This window comes from Eumetopias jubatus, unplaced genomic scaffold (genome assembly GCF_037043125.1).
Source record: "Eumetopias jubatus isolate StellerSeaLion01/CBP00866 unplaced genomic scaffold, mEumJub1_p1.0 scaffold_2, whole genome shotgun sequence".
NCBI classification, from domain to species: Eukaryota; Metazoa; Chordata; class Mammalia; order Carnivora; family Otariidae; genus Eumetopias; species Eumetopias jubatus.
The window spans coordinates 101,616,370-101,629,765 of record NW_028274808.1 but is presented as its reverse complement, the minus strand read 5'-3'; the positions used below and the strand labels follow the sequence as shown (position 1 = coordinate 101,629,765).

Sequence of the window (13,396 nt, the reverse complement as noted above, 5' to 3'; positions counted from 1 at the left end):
TACTCTACTATCGATGGACCTTTGGCTTGTTTTATATTTTGCTGTTACAGTTGTTCTCACACACATCTCTTGGTACATGTGCATGAGTTCCTCAAGGATATTTACTTAGGAGTGGTACAGCTAGACTGTAGGGTAGATACATCTTCAGTTTTATTAGAAAGTACAAAACTGGGGCACCTGGGTGACTCAGTTGGTTAAGCGACTGCCTTCGGCTCAGGTCATGATCCTGGAGTTTCAGGATCGAGTCCCGCATTGGGCTCCCTGTTCAGCAGGGAGTCTGTTTCTCCCTCTGACCCTCCCCCCCTCTCATGCTGTCTCTCTATCTCATTCTCTCTGTCAAATAAATAAAATCTTTAAAAAAAAAAAGTACAAAACCGTTTTCCAAAGTACTTGTGTTCACCAGTATTTACTGTCCTTCCAGTATTAAATGAGAGTTCCCATTATTCCACATCCTTGTCAACATTTAGTATATTCTGACTTTTAAATTTTTGCTTTGTCTGGTAAATGTGGAATGGTAGCTCATTGTGGTGTTAATTTGTATTTCTGTAATTAAGCTGATTTTTTTTTTGTTATTAAGATATTCTTATATGTGTTCCTATACGAAGTGCCTCTTTTTTCTTTCTTAAAGATTTTATTTATTTATTTGACAGAGAGAGAGAGAGAGAGTGCGCGCACAAGTAGGCAGAGAGGCAGGCAGAGGGAGAGGGAGAAGGAGAAGCAGGCTCTCCGCCGAGCAGGGAGCCCAATGAGGGACGCGATCCCAGGACTCCGGGATCACGACCCAAGCTGAAGGCAGCCACTCAACTGACTGAGCCACCCAGGCGCCCCTATGAAGTGCCTCTTGATAGTTACTGTTTTTTGCCTATTTTACCATTGAATCATTTGTATTTTTTTTTTGTTCACAGGAATTCTTTATATGTTTTATATATTAAACTTTTAATATTATAAGTTTAACATACATTGTCATTTCATTAGAGGCTTATTTCACTTGTCTTTTGACCAACAAATATTCTTAGTTTTAAAGTAATTGAATTTACCAGTATTTTCTTGTATGATGTATATTTTTATATCTTAAATCCTTATCTTCCCAGGATATGAAGCTATTCTCATGTTTTCTGTGAAATGTTTTTAAATTTTGTTTTTTAAGTTCTTAATCTATATGGAATTATTTTTTTTAATTTGGTGTGGATTTGTCTAATCAGTTGCTACAGCATCAATTATTGACTGATCTGTCCTTTTTTTCAATTGATACATAGTCCATTATTCTCTTCTCTTAAGTGCTGATATATGTGGGGTCTGTTTCAGAGTTCTTTATTATGCTTCATTGGCCTATTTGCACCATTATTGGTGACCTATTTGCACCACCTATTTACAGTCTCATATTGCTACCTGACATTTCCTTTTTAAGAATTTATCTTGATTGTTTTTAATTACTCGCTTCTTCATACACGTTTTAGAAATCAGTTTTGTCAAGTTCTCTGAAAAAGCCTATTTCGATTCTTTTTTTTACCTTTATATTATTTTATTATTACTTATTTTTTTCTTATGCTATGTTAATCACCATACATTACATTAGTTTTTGATGTACTGTTCCATAATTCATTGTTTGCGTATAACACCCAGTGCTCCATTCAAGAGGGCACATACTGAATGGAGCCTATTTCAATTCTTATAAGAATTTAATTAAATCCATAGATTTACTTGGGGAAAATTGACAATATTTTTTGTGTTTTTGTTTTTATTTTTTTAAAAAAGATTTTATTTATTTACTTGACAGAGAGAGAGACAACACAAGCAGGGGGAAGTGGCAGGCAGAGGGAGAGGGAGAAATAGGCTCCCCGCTGAGCAGGGAGCCCAATGTGGGGCTTGATCCCAGGACCCTAAGATCATGACCTGAGACAAAGGCAGACGCTTGACCAACTGAGCCACCCAGGCAGAGAATGGACAATATTGATTAATACCGAGAATTGAATGCAGTATTTAACCCTTCCATTCTTGAATATGTTCTTTGTGTCTCGTTAGGTCTTCTTCAATGTTTTTCTGCAAAGTTTAAAATTTTTCAACCAAAGGTTTTTGTGCCTCTGTTACAAAATATATTTATTTGCATAGATTCCTGGGTACCTTGTGTTATTGTTATTGTTGTTTAGTTACTATGAATGGGATATTTTGTAAAATGGAATTTTCTAAACTGGTGGTGAGATATACAAATGCGCTTGATCCTTTTTGTTAATTTTATACTCAGCACCATAGTAAACTTTTTTTTTATTGCCCATAAGATTCTTTGGAGTTTCCTAGGTGGATACTTGTACCATGTGCAAATGATACTTTTGTTTCTTCCTTTCCAGTCTTTAAAAATTTTTATTTCTTTTTCTTATTGTGCTTCTGCTACAATGTTCAGAAAAGGGTATTGTGGGCATCCTTGTCTTACTCTTATTTCTTAAGGGAATCAATATTTCATCAATGAATGTGATGTTTGCTGTAAGGTTTTGCTAGATTCCCTTTATCAGGTTAAGAAAATTGACTTCTATTCCTAGTGTGCTAAGAGTTTCTATGAGGAAAAATTGGTGAATATTATCAGATGCTTTTTGTACGTCTATTGAAATTAAAATGTTTTTTCTCCTTTATACCATTAACATAAGTTGTATTACCAATTTAAAAATGTGCATACATTGGCATATGTAAATATGTACACATATGTATTTATATATATTTACATGTATGTCTTTATTCCTACTCCTAGCATTTTAACTTTTCTTTATAGAGAGGGACTTTTCTGAACATCTAGGTCTTTCTGTTACTAGAAAGAGAAGCACTATGAAGGGAGCTTCCAGATTTGGCAGAGTCGGAAGTATTAGGCCTTCAGATATTGGCCTGACAATAAATTAGACTCATCTTGGCCATTTATTCAGGGCATCCATGAAATATAAGACTCAACAGAGACAGTAAGTCAAAAGCCAAATAGGCAGTTGGAACTAGGAAGAAATGAATATTTAGGAGCAAAGTAAATGTACTATTAAATATCTAGATAAGAACACATAGTTATTCTTGAAATGAAGGAGAGGGACAAAAATAGTAAGAGTGACTATACTAGTGATAAGGGATGACCTGAGGCCTAGGATTACTTCAATCTTGATATTTTTATTTGGTAATGCTGGTGGTAGTAGTAGAAATTTTAATTTCTGCGGTAGCCCACCACCCTTTGCATGCTGCAAGTGATGGTCACTGAATCTGCCTGGTTGGAGTTAGTAAGAGAAGATCAGAGCAGTCATGATCCATCTGGCCATTCACAGTTGCATGCAATGTTTGGTGAAAGAGCTTTTTTCTGTTTATGCCTAACTCATTCCAAGTATAAACATCATTGTATAGTTAGTGAATAGCGAATGTAACATACAGGAGTGATCTTTTACTAGTATTTTGAAAAAAGAGAATAAATTTCTGGCACAATTGAGAACACTAGGAATATTTATTAAATTATAATATGTATGTAGGCAAAATAGGCTATTTAATGATGTTTGAGTGGAGAGAATTGGTAATGTATAGAACGGTGTAAGACTCTTGGTTGGAAAGGAGTGCAATGGGCAATGATAGATCTTGATTTTAACAAGGCTTCTTCTACTCCTTAATGCCTTCATAAACAGCTGGAGAAATATGGCTCAAATAATAGTATAGGTTATACATTTATAATTATTTAAACAACTGCATGCCAAATTGTTGATTTAAGTGTTTAGAACCAACAGCAGTTTTAGTAAACTAAAACTCATACCATGTCCCTACTTGGTATATGGTCCTGTTAATAGGTATTGTTAAGGTAAAAAAATATATGTGTTTGCATAATTTTATACCTGATGAATGTTTTCAGTGAGTACAGTGATTTGACAGTTTTCACTATTTCCTTCCATACTGAATCAGGATCAGGAGGCTAGTTGTTAGGTGCTAACCTCTCTGTTAATAAAGCAGAATGAATGTGAATATGGATTAGAATTTTTTTTATACTTAATTTCTCTTGTTATAACTCTTCTGTGATAAGGGCAGTTCCTCTCTGTTCTACTTTCTATGAAATAACATTTGTGAGTGTTTCTCTGGCACCTGGTCGGCTTAATAAATAATACTTGCTGGCTTAATAATACTGATTCTTTATAGTACTCATATATATATAAGGATTTATTTTATTTGGGATATGTATGCATTTTTTTAGAAACCAATTTTTTGAACAAAGGAGTGAATGAGCACCTGAACAAACAAACAATAACTTTTCTTATTTCTTACAGGTGCACAGACCAGGTTTACATTTGAGCTGCCAAATCACAGATTACGTTTTACTTCAAAAGTTTCTGCCACAGATATGTCAACCATTCCTCCTTCTGCCAGTCTCAACCTTCCTCCTGTTACTATGTCAGGGAAATATATAATGGAAGAACATGATAGTTATTCAGATCAGGTGTGGAGTATTGATGAACTACCTTCTAAACAAGGGTACTATTTACAGGGAAATTATCTACGTTGTGTGGCAGAAGTAAGTCTACTTTTTAATTTTCTTATACTTTGTCATTTAGAAGTCTTTAAGCTTTAGGTGTACCAAACTTTTAAGACAAATCATTATATCATTTATTCTCACAGAATTTTATACCAAATCTGGGGTGTATGTTTGTACACATGTGTGTATATATCTGTCTGTCTCTCTTTAGTTTCATGTAAATATGCTTTTTTTATTAGTCATGTTTGAATTTGTATTTCTTACATTAGATTTCATATCCATCTCTTTAATACTTTATGGTTCATTTGACCATAAAAAAACTAATAGCATTTATATGCATTGACTTGTATAACTTAAATCAATCCTAAGAGGCAGATATATTTGTTCTCATTTTGTAAGTGAAAAAACTGAGCTTTCAGGGGGTTACATGATTCATCAGGAATACACAATTATTAACAATCTTTTTTTCATAATTATTAACAATCTGCAGGTCATACAAATAAAATAATTACAGTTAAATTCAGACTAATTTCTTTACTAAGGGAAGTTGAAAACCAGCATACCTGATTCTATCATTTTTTCACTTAATATTGGTACAACTGTTGTAAGTTTAAAAAACCTTCTGATATATATTTTTTACTTGATTTGTGGTAAACAGGTCATCTGTTATTATACTAATTTAATACAGTAGAAAATTGAAGCTAAGAGAAATTAAATAACTTTCCCTAAATCTTTCCACTATCAAGTGAGTAATGTAGGATTCATACACATGGCTGTCTCTCAGCTTGCTTTGTCAGTTTTTCAGAAACAATTGCAACTTTATCAAAAAGCAGTTTTCTTTTTTTAATTTAATTTTATTATATTATGTTAGTCACCGTACATTACATCATTGGTTTTTGATGTAGTGATCCATGATCCACTGATTGCATATAACACCCAGTGCTCCATTCAGTACGTGCCCTCCTTAATACCCATCACTGGGCTAACCCATCCCTCTACCCCCCCACCCCTCTAAAACCCTCAGTTTGTTTCTCAGAGTCCATAGTCTCTCATGGTTCGTCTCCCCCTCCGATCTCCCCCCCTTCATTTTTCCCTTCCTACTATCTTCTTTTTTTTTTTTTTAACATATAATGTATTATTTGTTTCAGAGGTACAGGTCTGTGATTCATCAATCTTACACAATTCACAGTGCTCACCATAGCATATAGTCTCCCCAATGTCCATCACCCAGCACTGCCCATCCCTCCCAGCCCCCACCACTCCAGCAACCCTCAGTTTGTTTCCTGAGATTAAGAGTCTCTTATGGTTTGTCTCCCGCTCTGGTTTCATCTTGTTTCATTTTTTCCTCCCTTCCCCTATGATCCTCTGTCTTGTTTCTCAAATTCTTCATATCAGTGAAATCATACGATACTTGTCTTTCTCTGATTGACTTATCTTGAAAAAGCAGTTTTCTAACTATTTCTTTTATAAGTTTTATTCTCTAGAATGTGAAGTATGTGTGAGAATGCTCTTTGAGTTCTTTGCTAGAAATATTACAGCTATGGGAGATATTTAAGTCTGGTTTACCTTCTTTATTTTTTTTTATTTTTTATTTTTTATTATGTTATGTTAGTCACCATACAGGTTTACCTTCTTTAGATGCTGCTTACCCTAGCACCTCTCTAAAAGTTGGTATTTCTTTATGTGAAAAATGAGTGTACAAATAAAATAGTGTACAAGATTCTAGAAGTCCAATACTTATTTAAAAGGGAGATTATAAAGCATATTTCATTTGTGCTTTCTATTCTGAAAAAGAAGTGCTTCAGACTCTAGCAATACTATTCTTAACGCCTCTTTTGACGGAAAATAAAACAGATCTGATGCAGTATGTTGCATAATTCCTTACTGATATTAGCTATTAGAAAGGTATAAAGTTTGTAATTGGGGAAGAACACAATCCCAGATTTGCTAAGAATGCAGTTAATTAAAAACTCTTGAAAGAATCTAAAGTTGCATTCCTCAAACAATTGCCTGTTTTACTATGGCTTGAAATAAATACACATGAAAATCATCTTAGCCCATTCTGTACTACGCTATACAAAAAAAAGTGGCTAGTGCAACTTAGACTTTATGTAACTTCTCATTTAAGTAAAGACTACTAAATCTATTTTGCTTTACTTTTTATCAAAATATGAATGCTAACAAAGTGGTAAATTTGAAACATTTGCCTTATTCATAAGGGTGTTTCAATCTATCTTTACTATAATACTCAACTTCAATTAGGACCTGCTTTCTATTTAATCTATCTATTAATTCTTCCCAGAAATCTTATGCTTTATACTAATTATAGGGCATTTAGTAAAGCTGATTGAGTATATCTGATTTGCTATTTCATGCGAAGTAAGCCTCTTGAGAGCCATGATTTTGTTTTTATTCACAGCTATATCCTTAGCGTCTAACGAGGTACAGAGTAGATGGCCAATAAGTATTTGAATGTGCAAATAAATTTACTTTCATGTGTATTAATACTTGTCCATGGTTCTAACAATATGATAGTAGTCATTGAAAATAAATACCACTCTAGACAAAATTTCAGTTTTGAAATTAGCAGGTTACATAAAGTATAAATTTCATTCTTTTGTAAGATAGAAGAAAGATACTTTATGGGCCACTGTTATTAAAAAAAAATTAAGGAATGGCCCATAATAATGTCAGACCAGTAAATGTTGGGCAATCTGAATATTTTTTAACCTTTTTTCGAAGAATATGTAGATAATTCATTATTTTTCTTCAGAGTTTGGGATGACCTATGTGAGCAAAAGATGTAGTTACAACAAATATAGTCAGTATTGTTAATCTAATAATTCTGATTTTGTTTGACAGGTTGGTTCCTTTGAACATAATCTCACAACTGATCTTCTAAACCACTTGGTATTTGTACAGAAAGTGTTCATGAAGGAAGTTAATGAAGTAATACAGAAAGTTTCTGGTAAGATAATCTGGTACCTTATAATATAGACTATATAGCAGATTTTTATTCTCATCAGCTACATGATGTTCCATTTATCTGTGGTATGAGTATTGATCCTGTCATTTAGATATAGTTGTTGAGTCATTCCCTAAAAACTCTGCATTCCTTTTCTGGCTTTTCCACCTACAGATTCTTTTGCTTATTACTTTGTCACATGTAATACATACATTGATGATTTATAAACTTCACAAAGCTTCTTTATGCTTTCTCCCCCACCCCCACAAAAAGAGCTAATAGTGTATGTCTATTAACCAAACTGATCTTACTCATTTGGGAACAAGATTTAGATCAATATAAGATTTTTTTTTTTTAACATGGTGACTCTGCTTGCTACCTGGTAAATCATCTGTAGCAACCCTTATCGTATTTTTGCTATGCATCAAGAGTAGATTACAAATGAGTGTCTTAATCACAGTTTTACATTTAAATAGGAAATATATGTTTGATTTAAAAAATGTTTAACTGACCTTTAATTCACAAGATAAAGTATTAAGAGGTATTAGGATGGAAAATAAGTTGACTCTGCATAAGAATTCTTGAAGCTAAATATTTCCAGCATGGATATAATCATGTTAAAATAATAGTGAAAGCCACATCTATAAATTGCCATCAAGAGGAAATTCCTCCATGTTGATGAATAAATTCATTCATTTAACTGATTTATTGAGTAAGTATCTGGGTATTCAATTATAATTTTAATGAATCCTGTGAATGACAAGAACAGTGTGCTGTGTCTGTCAGAGGAGAAGCTAATATAGTTTTAAGAAATCAGAAAAGGCTATGCAGAGGAAGTCATATTCCAAAACCTCATAAATGAAATCTATTTGGCAAGAAAGGAGAGGTAGAGAGATGCAGGCAGAGCTTATGGACAAGTGTTCGATAAGGCCCCAAAGGGGGACAAAACTCATTGCAGTAGGGAATTAAATTATGTAGTACCCATGTGAACAACAGATTTTCCTGATTCTCATGAGCTGGTTCTGATTTTATGTGAAGTCAGGAAACTACTAAATGATTATATTGAAGAAGCTCAGTAGAGCTATAGAATTTCACAAGTTAAGTTGTAAAAAATCAGATCAATTGGTAGCCTTGGAATTTTTCTGAAAATGGTTGAATACAAACCATTAAGGAAGAAAAAAAATAAATAGCAAAGCCCTTTCTGCCACTGAAGGTGCCTCTATTTGGGCAATATACAGTTTTGATGTGGCCCATTTATCTGGTTAAAATCACGTTAGAACATTGAGATAGAGAAGTTCAGAATATTTTAAGCTGGTAAATTTTTATGAGTTCTACAGAATATTTTCAAGTCTGTTATTGCTGACTAAGTATAATGAAAAAATATAGACTCTTAAAGTAACTAATTTTGTATCTTTCATGGTTAAAAAGCTAGCATTATAGAGTTCTAATATCAGACTGGCACTATAAGTTGCCCTTAAGGTGGTTTTGATGAAAGAGAAATGCTTTTCTTAACCTTCGGATTACAGTCAGTGAGGAGTTACAAGTATATCCCTAGGTCTATGAAGAATGAACTGGAAAAGAAGACTAGAAATTAATATTCTAACCATGAAGATTTACTAATCACTGTGAAGAATTCAGAGATAAGATTCTAATACTAAAGTCATTTAGTGGCTAGGTCTGATCCCTGACCCATTCCTTCCTGACTATAGAGTGAACTCTAGGAAAATGGCTGAAAGTAAGTCATTTATCATCTAGCTGGCCCCAGGACCTCATGGAGCAGAGATTTTACAAAACTGGAGACTGTAATATTTTATTGAGAGAGAATACTTTGAACCCTTGTACCCAAGTTTCTTAGTATTCTAATCTCTGTATTGCTTCCCTACTCTCCCATAATCTTCATAGTTAATGTCCTTATTTCTTTGTTTCTTACACCTTTTCCTCATGCTTTTCCTTAATATTAGTTAGCTCTAGGACAGCAGTCATCAAGTTTGTTAGTAAAATTCTTTTTTTGAGGAATCAGTTCTTCTAATCTTATTGTCAATGGACTCCCTGGGTTTTAGAAAGATGTAGGTAAGCACTGACCTAGTAAACAAAAGAGATTTAGTTTTGAATATGGACAGCCATCTTAGAAACAGTGGAATGCTCAACCTAAGTTTATATGCTGGAACATAAAGACACCTGCAATTTTATCCTTGTTAACTACTACAATTGACAACTTTTCATTAAAAAAAAATATTTTGGTACAGAAATAAAAAAAAGAAACATGTAAGGAGGTTACCTTCTGAGAATTGGTCCAGTTATATATTTAATTCATAATGAGGTAAAAAACTGTGCAGTTGATGTGACTAATAGTGTCTCTGATATTTCCATAAGCTAAAATTATTGTGCAGTATATTTTGTAAGAGGCAGAGCTCTTGCTTTTAAACTTTTAAGAAAAAAATTTCTGTGACTGGATAAAAGATATTCAAGGCAGTGATCAAAAAAAATAAGTTTTTTAAAAAGTAAACTTATTAGAGCAATTTTTGGTCCATAGCAAATTGAGGGAAAGTTACAGAGATTTTCCGAATATCTCCTGCCGCCAGTCATGTATAGCCTGGCCCATTGTCAGCATCCCCCACCAGAGTTACAACTGATGAATCTGCATTGGCACACCATTATCATCCAAAGTTCATTGTTTACATTAGGGTTCACTCTTGTTGTACACTCTGTGGGTTTAGACAAATGAATAATGACATGTATAGTATCCTACAGAGTAGTTTCACTGCCCTAAAACTTCTCAGTGCTCCACCTATTTATTCCTCCCTTGGTCGCTTCCACGTTTTGGCAATTATGAATAAAGCTACTGTAAACATCTGTATGCAAGTTTTTGTGTGGACATAAGTTTTCAGCTCCTTTGGATCATACCAAAGGAGTATGATTGCTGGATTATATGGTAAGAATATGTTTAATTTCATAGGAAACTACCAAAAGTCTTCCAAAGTGGCAATACTGTTTTGCATTCTCACCAGGAGTGAATGAGGGATCTTGCTGCTCCATATACTCATCAGCATTTGGTGTTGTCAGTGTTCCAAATTTTGGCTATTCTAATGGGTTTGTAGTGGTATCTTAGTATTTTTTAATTTTCATTTCCTGATGATATGATGATACTCTGCAAAGGATCTTTTCTTGTGCTTATTTGCCATTGGTGTATCTTCTTTGGTGAGGTGTCTCTTAAGGTCTTTGGCCCATTTTTTAATCACATTGTTTTCTTGTTGAGTTTTAAGAGCTCTTTGCATATTTTAGACAACAGTCCTTTATCAAATGTAATTTTTGGAAATATTTTCTCCCAGTTATGGCTTGTCTTCTCATTCTCTTGACATCGTCTTTTGCAGAGCAGAAGTTCTTAATTTTAGTGAGGTACAGTTTATCAATTCTTTCTTTCATAGATCTTGCCTTTGGTGTTGCATCTAAAAAGTCATCACCATATGGAAGGTTATTTAGGTTTTCTCTTATAAGTTATTTTATATGACTTTTATAGTTTTGCATTTTACATTTAGGTCTGTGATCCATTTTGAGTTAATTTTTGTGAAGGGTATAAGGTCTATGTCTAGATCCATTTCTTTGCATGTGGATATCCAGTTATCCCAGCACCATCTATTGAAAAGACTGTCTTTCCTTCATTGCATTGCCTTTGCTTCTTTGTCAAAGATCAGTTCACTGTATGGGTCTATTATTAGGCTTTCCATTTTGTTCCAGTGATGTATTATTTGTCTATTCTTTCACCAGTCCCACACTGCCTTGATTACTGTAGCTTGTAGTCTTGAAGTCAGATAGTGTCAGTGCTCTAGCTCTGTTCTTCTCCTTCAATACTATGTTGGCTATTCTGGGTCTTCTGTCTCTCCATACACACTTTAGAATCAGTTGGTTGATATCCACAAAATAACTTGCTAGGATTTTGATTGGGATTACACTGAATTTAAAACTGAAATTGGGAAGAATTGACATCTTGACAATATTGAATTTTCCTGTCTATGAACATGAAGTACCTCTCCATTTATTTAGTTCTTTTTTGATACCTTTCCTCAGAATTTTGTAGTTTTCCTCATGTAGATCTTATACATGTGTTGTTAATTTATCCCTGATTAACTTAATTAATTTAATTTTTTGTGGTGCTAATGTAAATGGCATTGTGTATTTAATTTAAAATTCCACTCTTCATTGCCGGTATATAGGAAAGTGATTGACCTTTATATATTATTAACCTTGTATCCTGCAACCTTGCAATAATCCCTTATTGGTTCCAGCAGTTTTTTTTGGTCAGTTCTTTCAGATTTTCCACATATATAGTCTTGTCATTTGTGAACAAAGACAATTTTATTTTCTCCTTCCCAATCTCTATACCTTTTATTTCCTTTTCTTGTATTATTGCATTAGCTAGGACTTCCCATATGATGTTGAACAGGAATGGTAAGAGGAATCATCCTTGCCTTGTACTTTATCTAAGTAGGAAAGTTTCAGGCTTTTCACCATTGAGCATATGATTTTAACTATAGATTTTTGTAGATATTATCAAATTGAAATTTTCCTCTATTCCTTTTTACTGAGAGTTTTTATTATGAATGGGTGTTGGGTTTTTGTGACATGCTTTTTCTGCATCTCTTTTTTTAAGTTTATTTTGTATTTAAGTAATCTTTACACCCAACATGGGTCTTGAACTCATGACCCCAAGATCAAGAGTTGCATGCTCTTCCAACTGAGCAGCTAGGTGCCCCTTTTCCTGCACATCTTGATAACATCATGTGATTTTTCACGAGGATTATGATGGATTGCATTAATTTGGTTGCCTAATAGGAGAAAATTTCCCATCCCATGTATATATGCTCGCTGGGATGATGTTAAACTCAACATACATACAAAAATATTAATCATTTTAAGATGGAAAATTTAAAAGATAATTTTCTTTTCGTCAAGGGGACGAAAAGTGGAAATAGAAGTTAAACATTAAAATATTAGAATTATTGGGGTGCTTGGGTGGCTCAGTTGTTAAGCATCTGCCTTCGGCTCAGGTCATGATCACAGGGTCCTGGGATCAAGCCCCACATCAAACTCCACTCAGCGGAAGCCTGGTTCTCCCTGCTCAGCAGAAGCCTGCTTCTCCCTGCTCAGCAGAAGCCTGCTTCTCCCTCTTCCACTCCCCCTGCTTGTGTTCCCTGTCTCGCTGTCTTTCTCTCTGTCAAATAAATAAATAAAATCTTTAAAAAAAAATTAAATTAAATATTAGAAGTATTTCATGGATGCCACATTGCCTAGGCAACAAATGATAGGAACTCTACCCCAGGGTTCCCTGCCTCATTTTTTTTTTTTTTTAATTTGTAGGACAAACCTTTGCTGTAACACTCTTTATTATTAGCATGCATTACCTTATTTTTAAAATTTCACCACCTTAATTTTTCTTTTATTCTTTTTCGTTTGCAGCACATCTAAGTGTAAACAACAAAGTTCACATTTTTGATTGAAGAAATTAGTCCAGTTTACTTTTTTCCCCTCAAATACATTTTCTGAGATATATAATTACATTTGTTTAATTATATACATAATGTTTTTAGTCCTTATAAAATGTTCTTAATAAATACCTATATATGCAGTATTATCCCTAAAATATATATATATATATATATCTATATATCTGTGTCAGTGAAATGTGACATGGCTGCAGTTCCCTATGAAGGATTGAGTTAATGATTAGAAAAAAGAAATTAACTGTTTTATCTTTTTTTAAATGCACAAAATAATTATTATTTTCCTCTTAAAGTGAATACCCCAGACCTTCAATTACTTAATCTGTTTAGGTGGGGAGCAGCCTATTCCTCTTTGGAATGAGCATGATGGAACAGCAGATGGAGATAAGCCTAAAATTCTGCTTTATTCCCTGAACTTGCAGTTTAAGGTAACATATAAGTAATTATACTTTTCAAAGT

At 33.7% G+C, this 13,396-nt stretch overlaps 1 protein-coding gene across 9 annotated transcripts in view; it reads left to right on the top strand.

Annotated features, from left to right (window-relative positions):
* Positions 1-13,396, top strand: part of BLTP1 (bridge-like lipid transfer protein family member 1) — a 203,535-nt gene that overhangs the window by 128,730 nt on the left and 61,409 nt on the right. For all 9 annotated transcript variants that reach the window (XM_088021053.1, XM_028102339.2, XM_028102340.2 and 6 more), the window contains exons 52-54: positions 4,269-4,513; positions 7,337-7,442; positions 13,268-13,365. In XM_088021053.1, the coding sequence (XP_087877179.1) occupies positions 4,269-4,513; positions 7,337-7,442; positions 13,268-13,365 (449 nt within the window). The remainder of the gene's footprint in view (positions 1-4,268; positions 4,514-7,336; positions 7,443-13,267; positions 13,366-13,396) is intronic.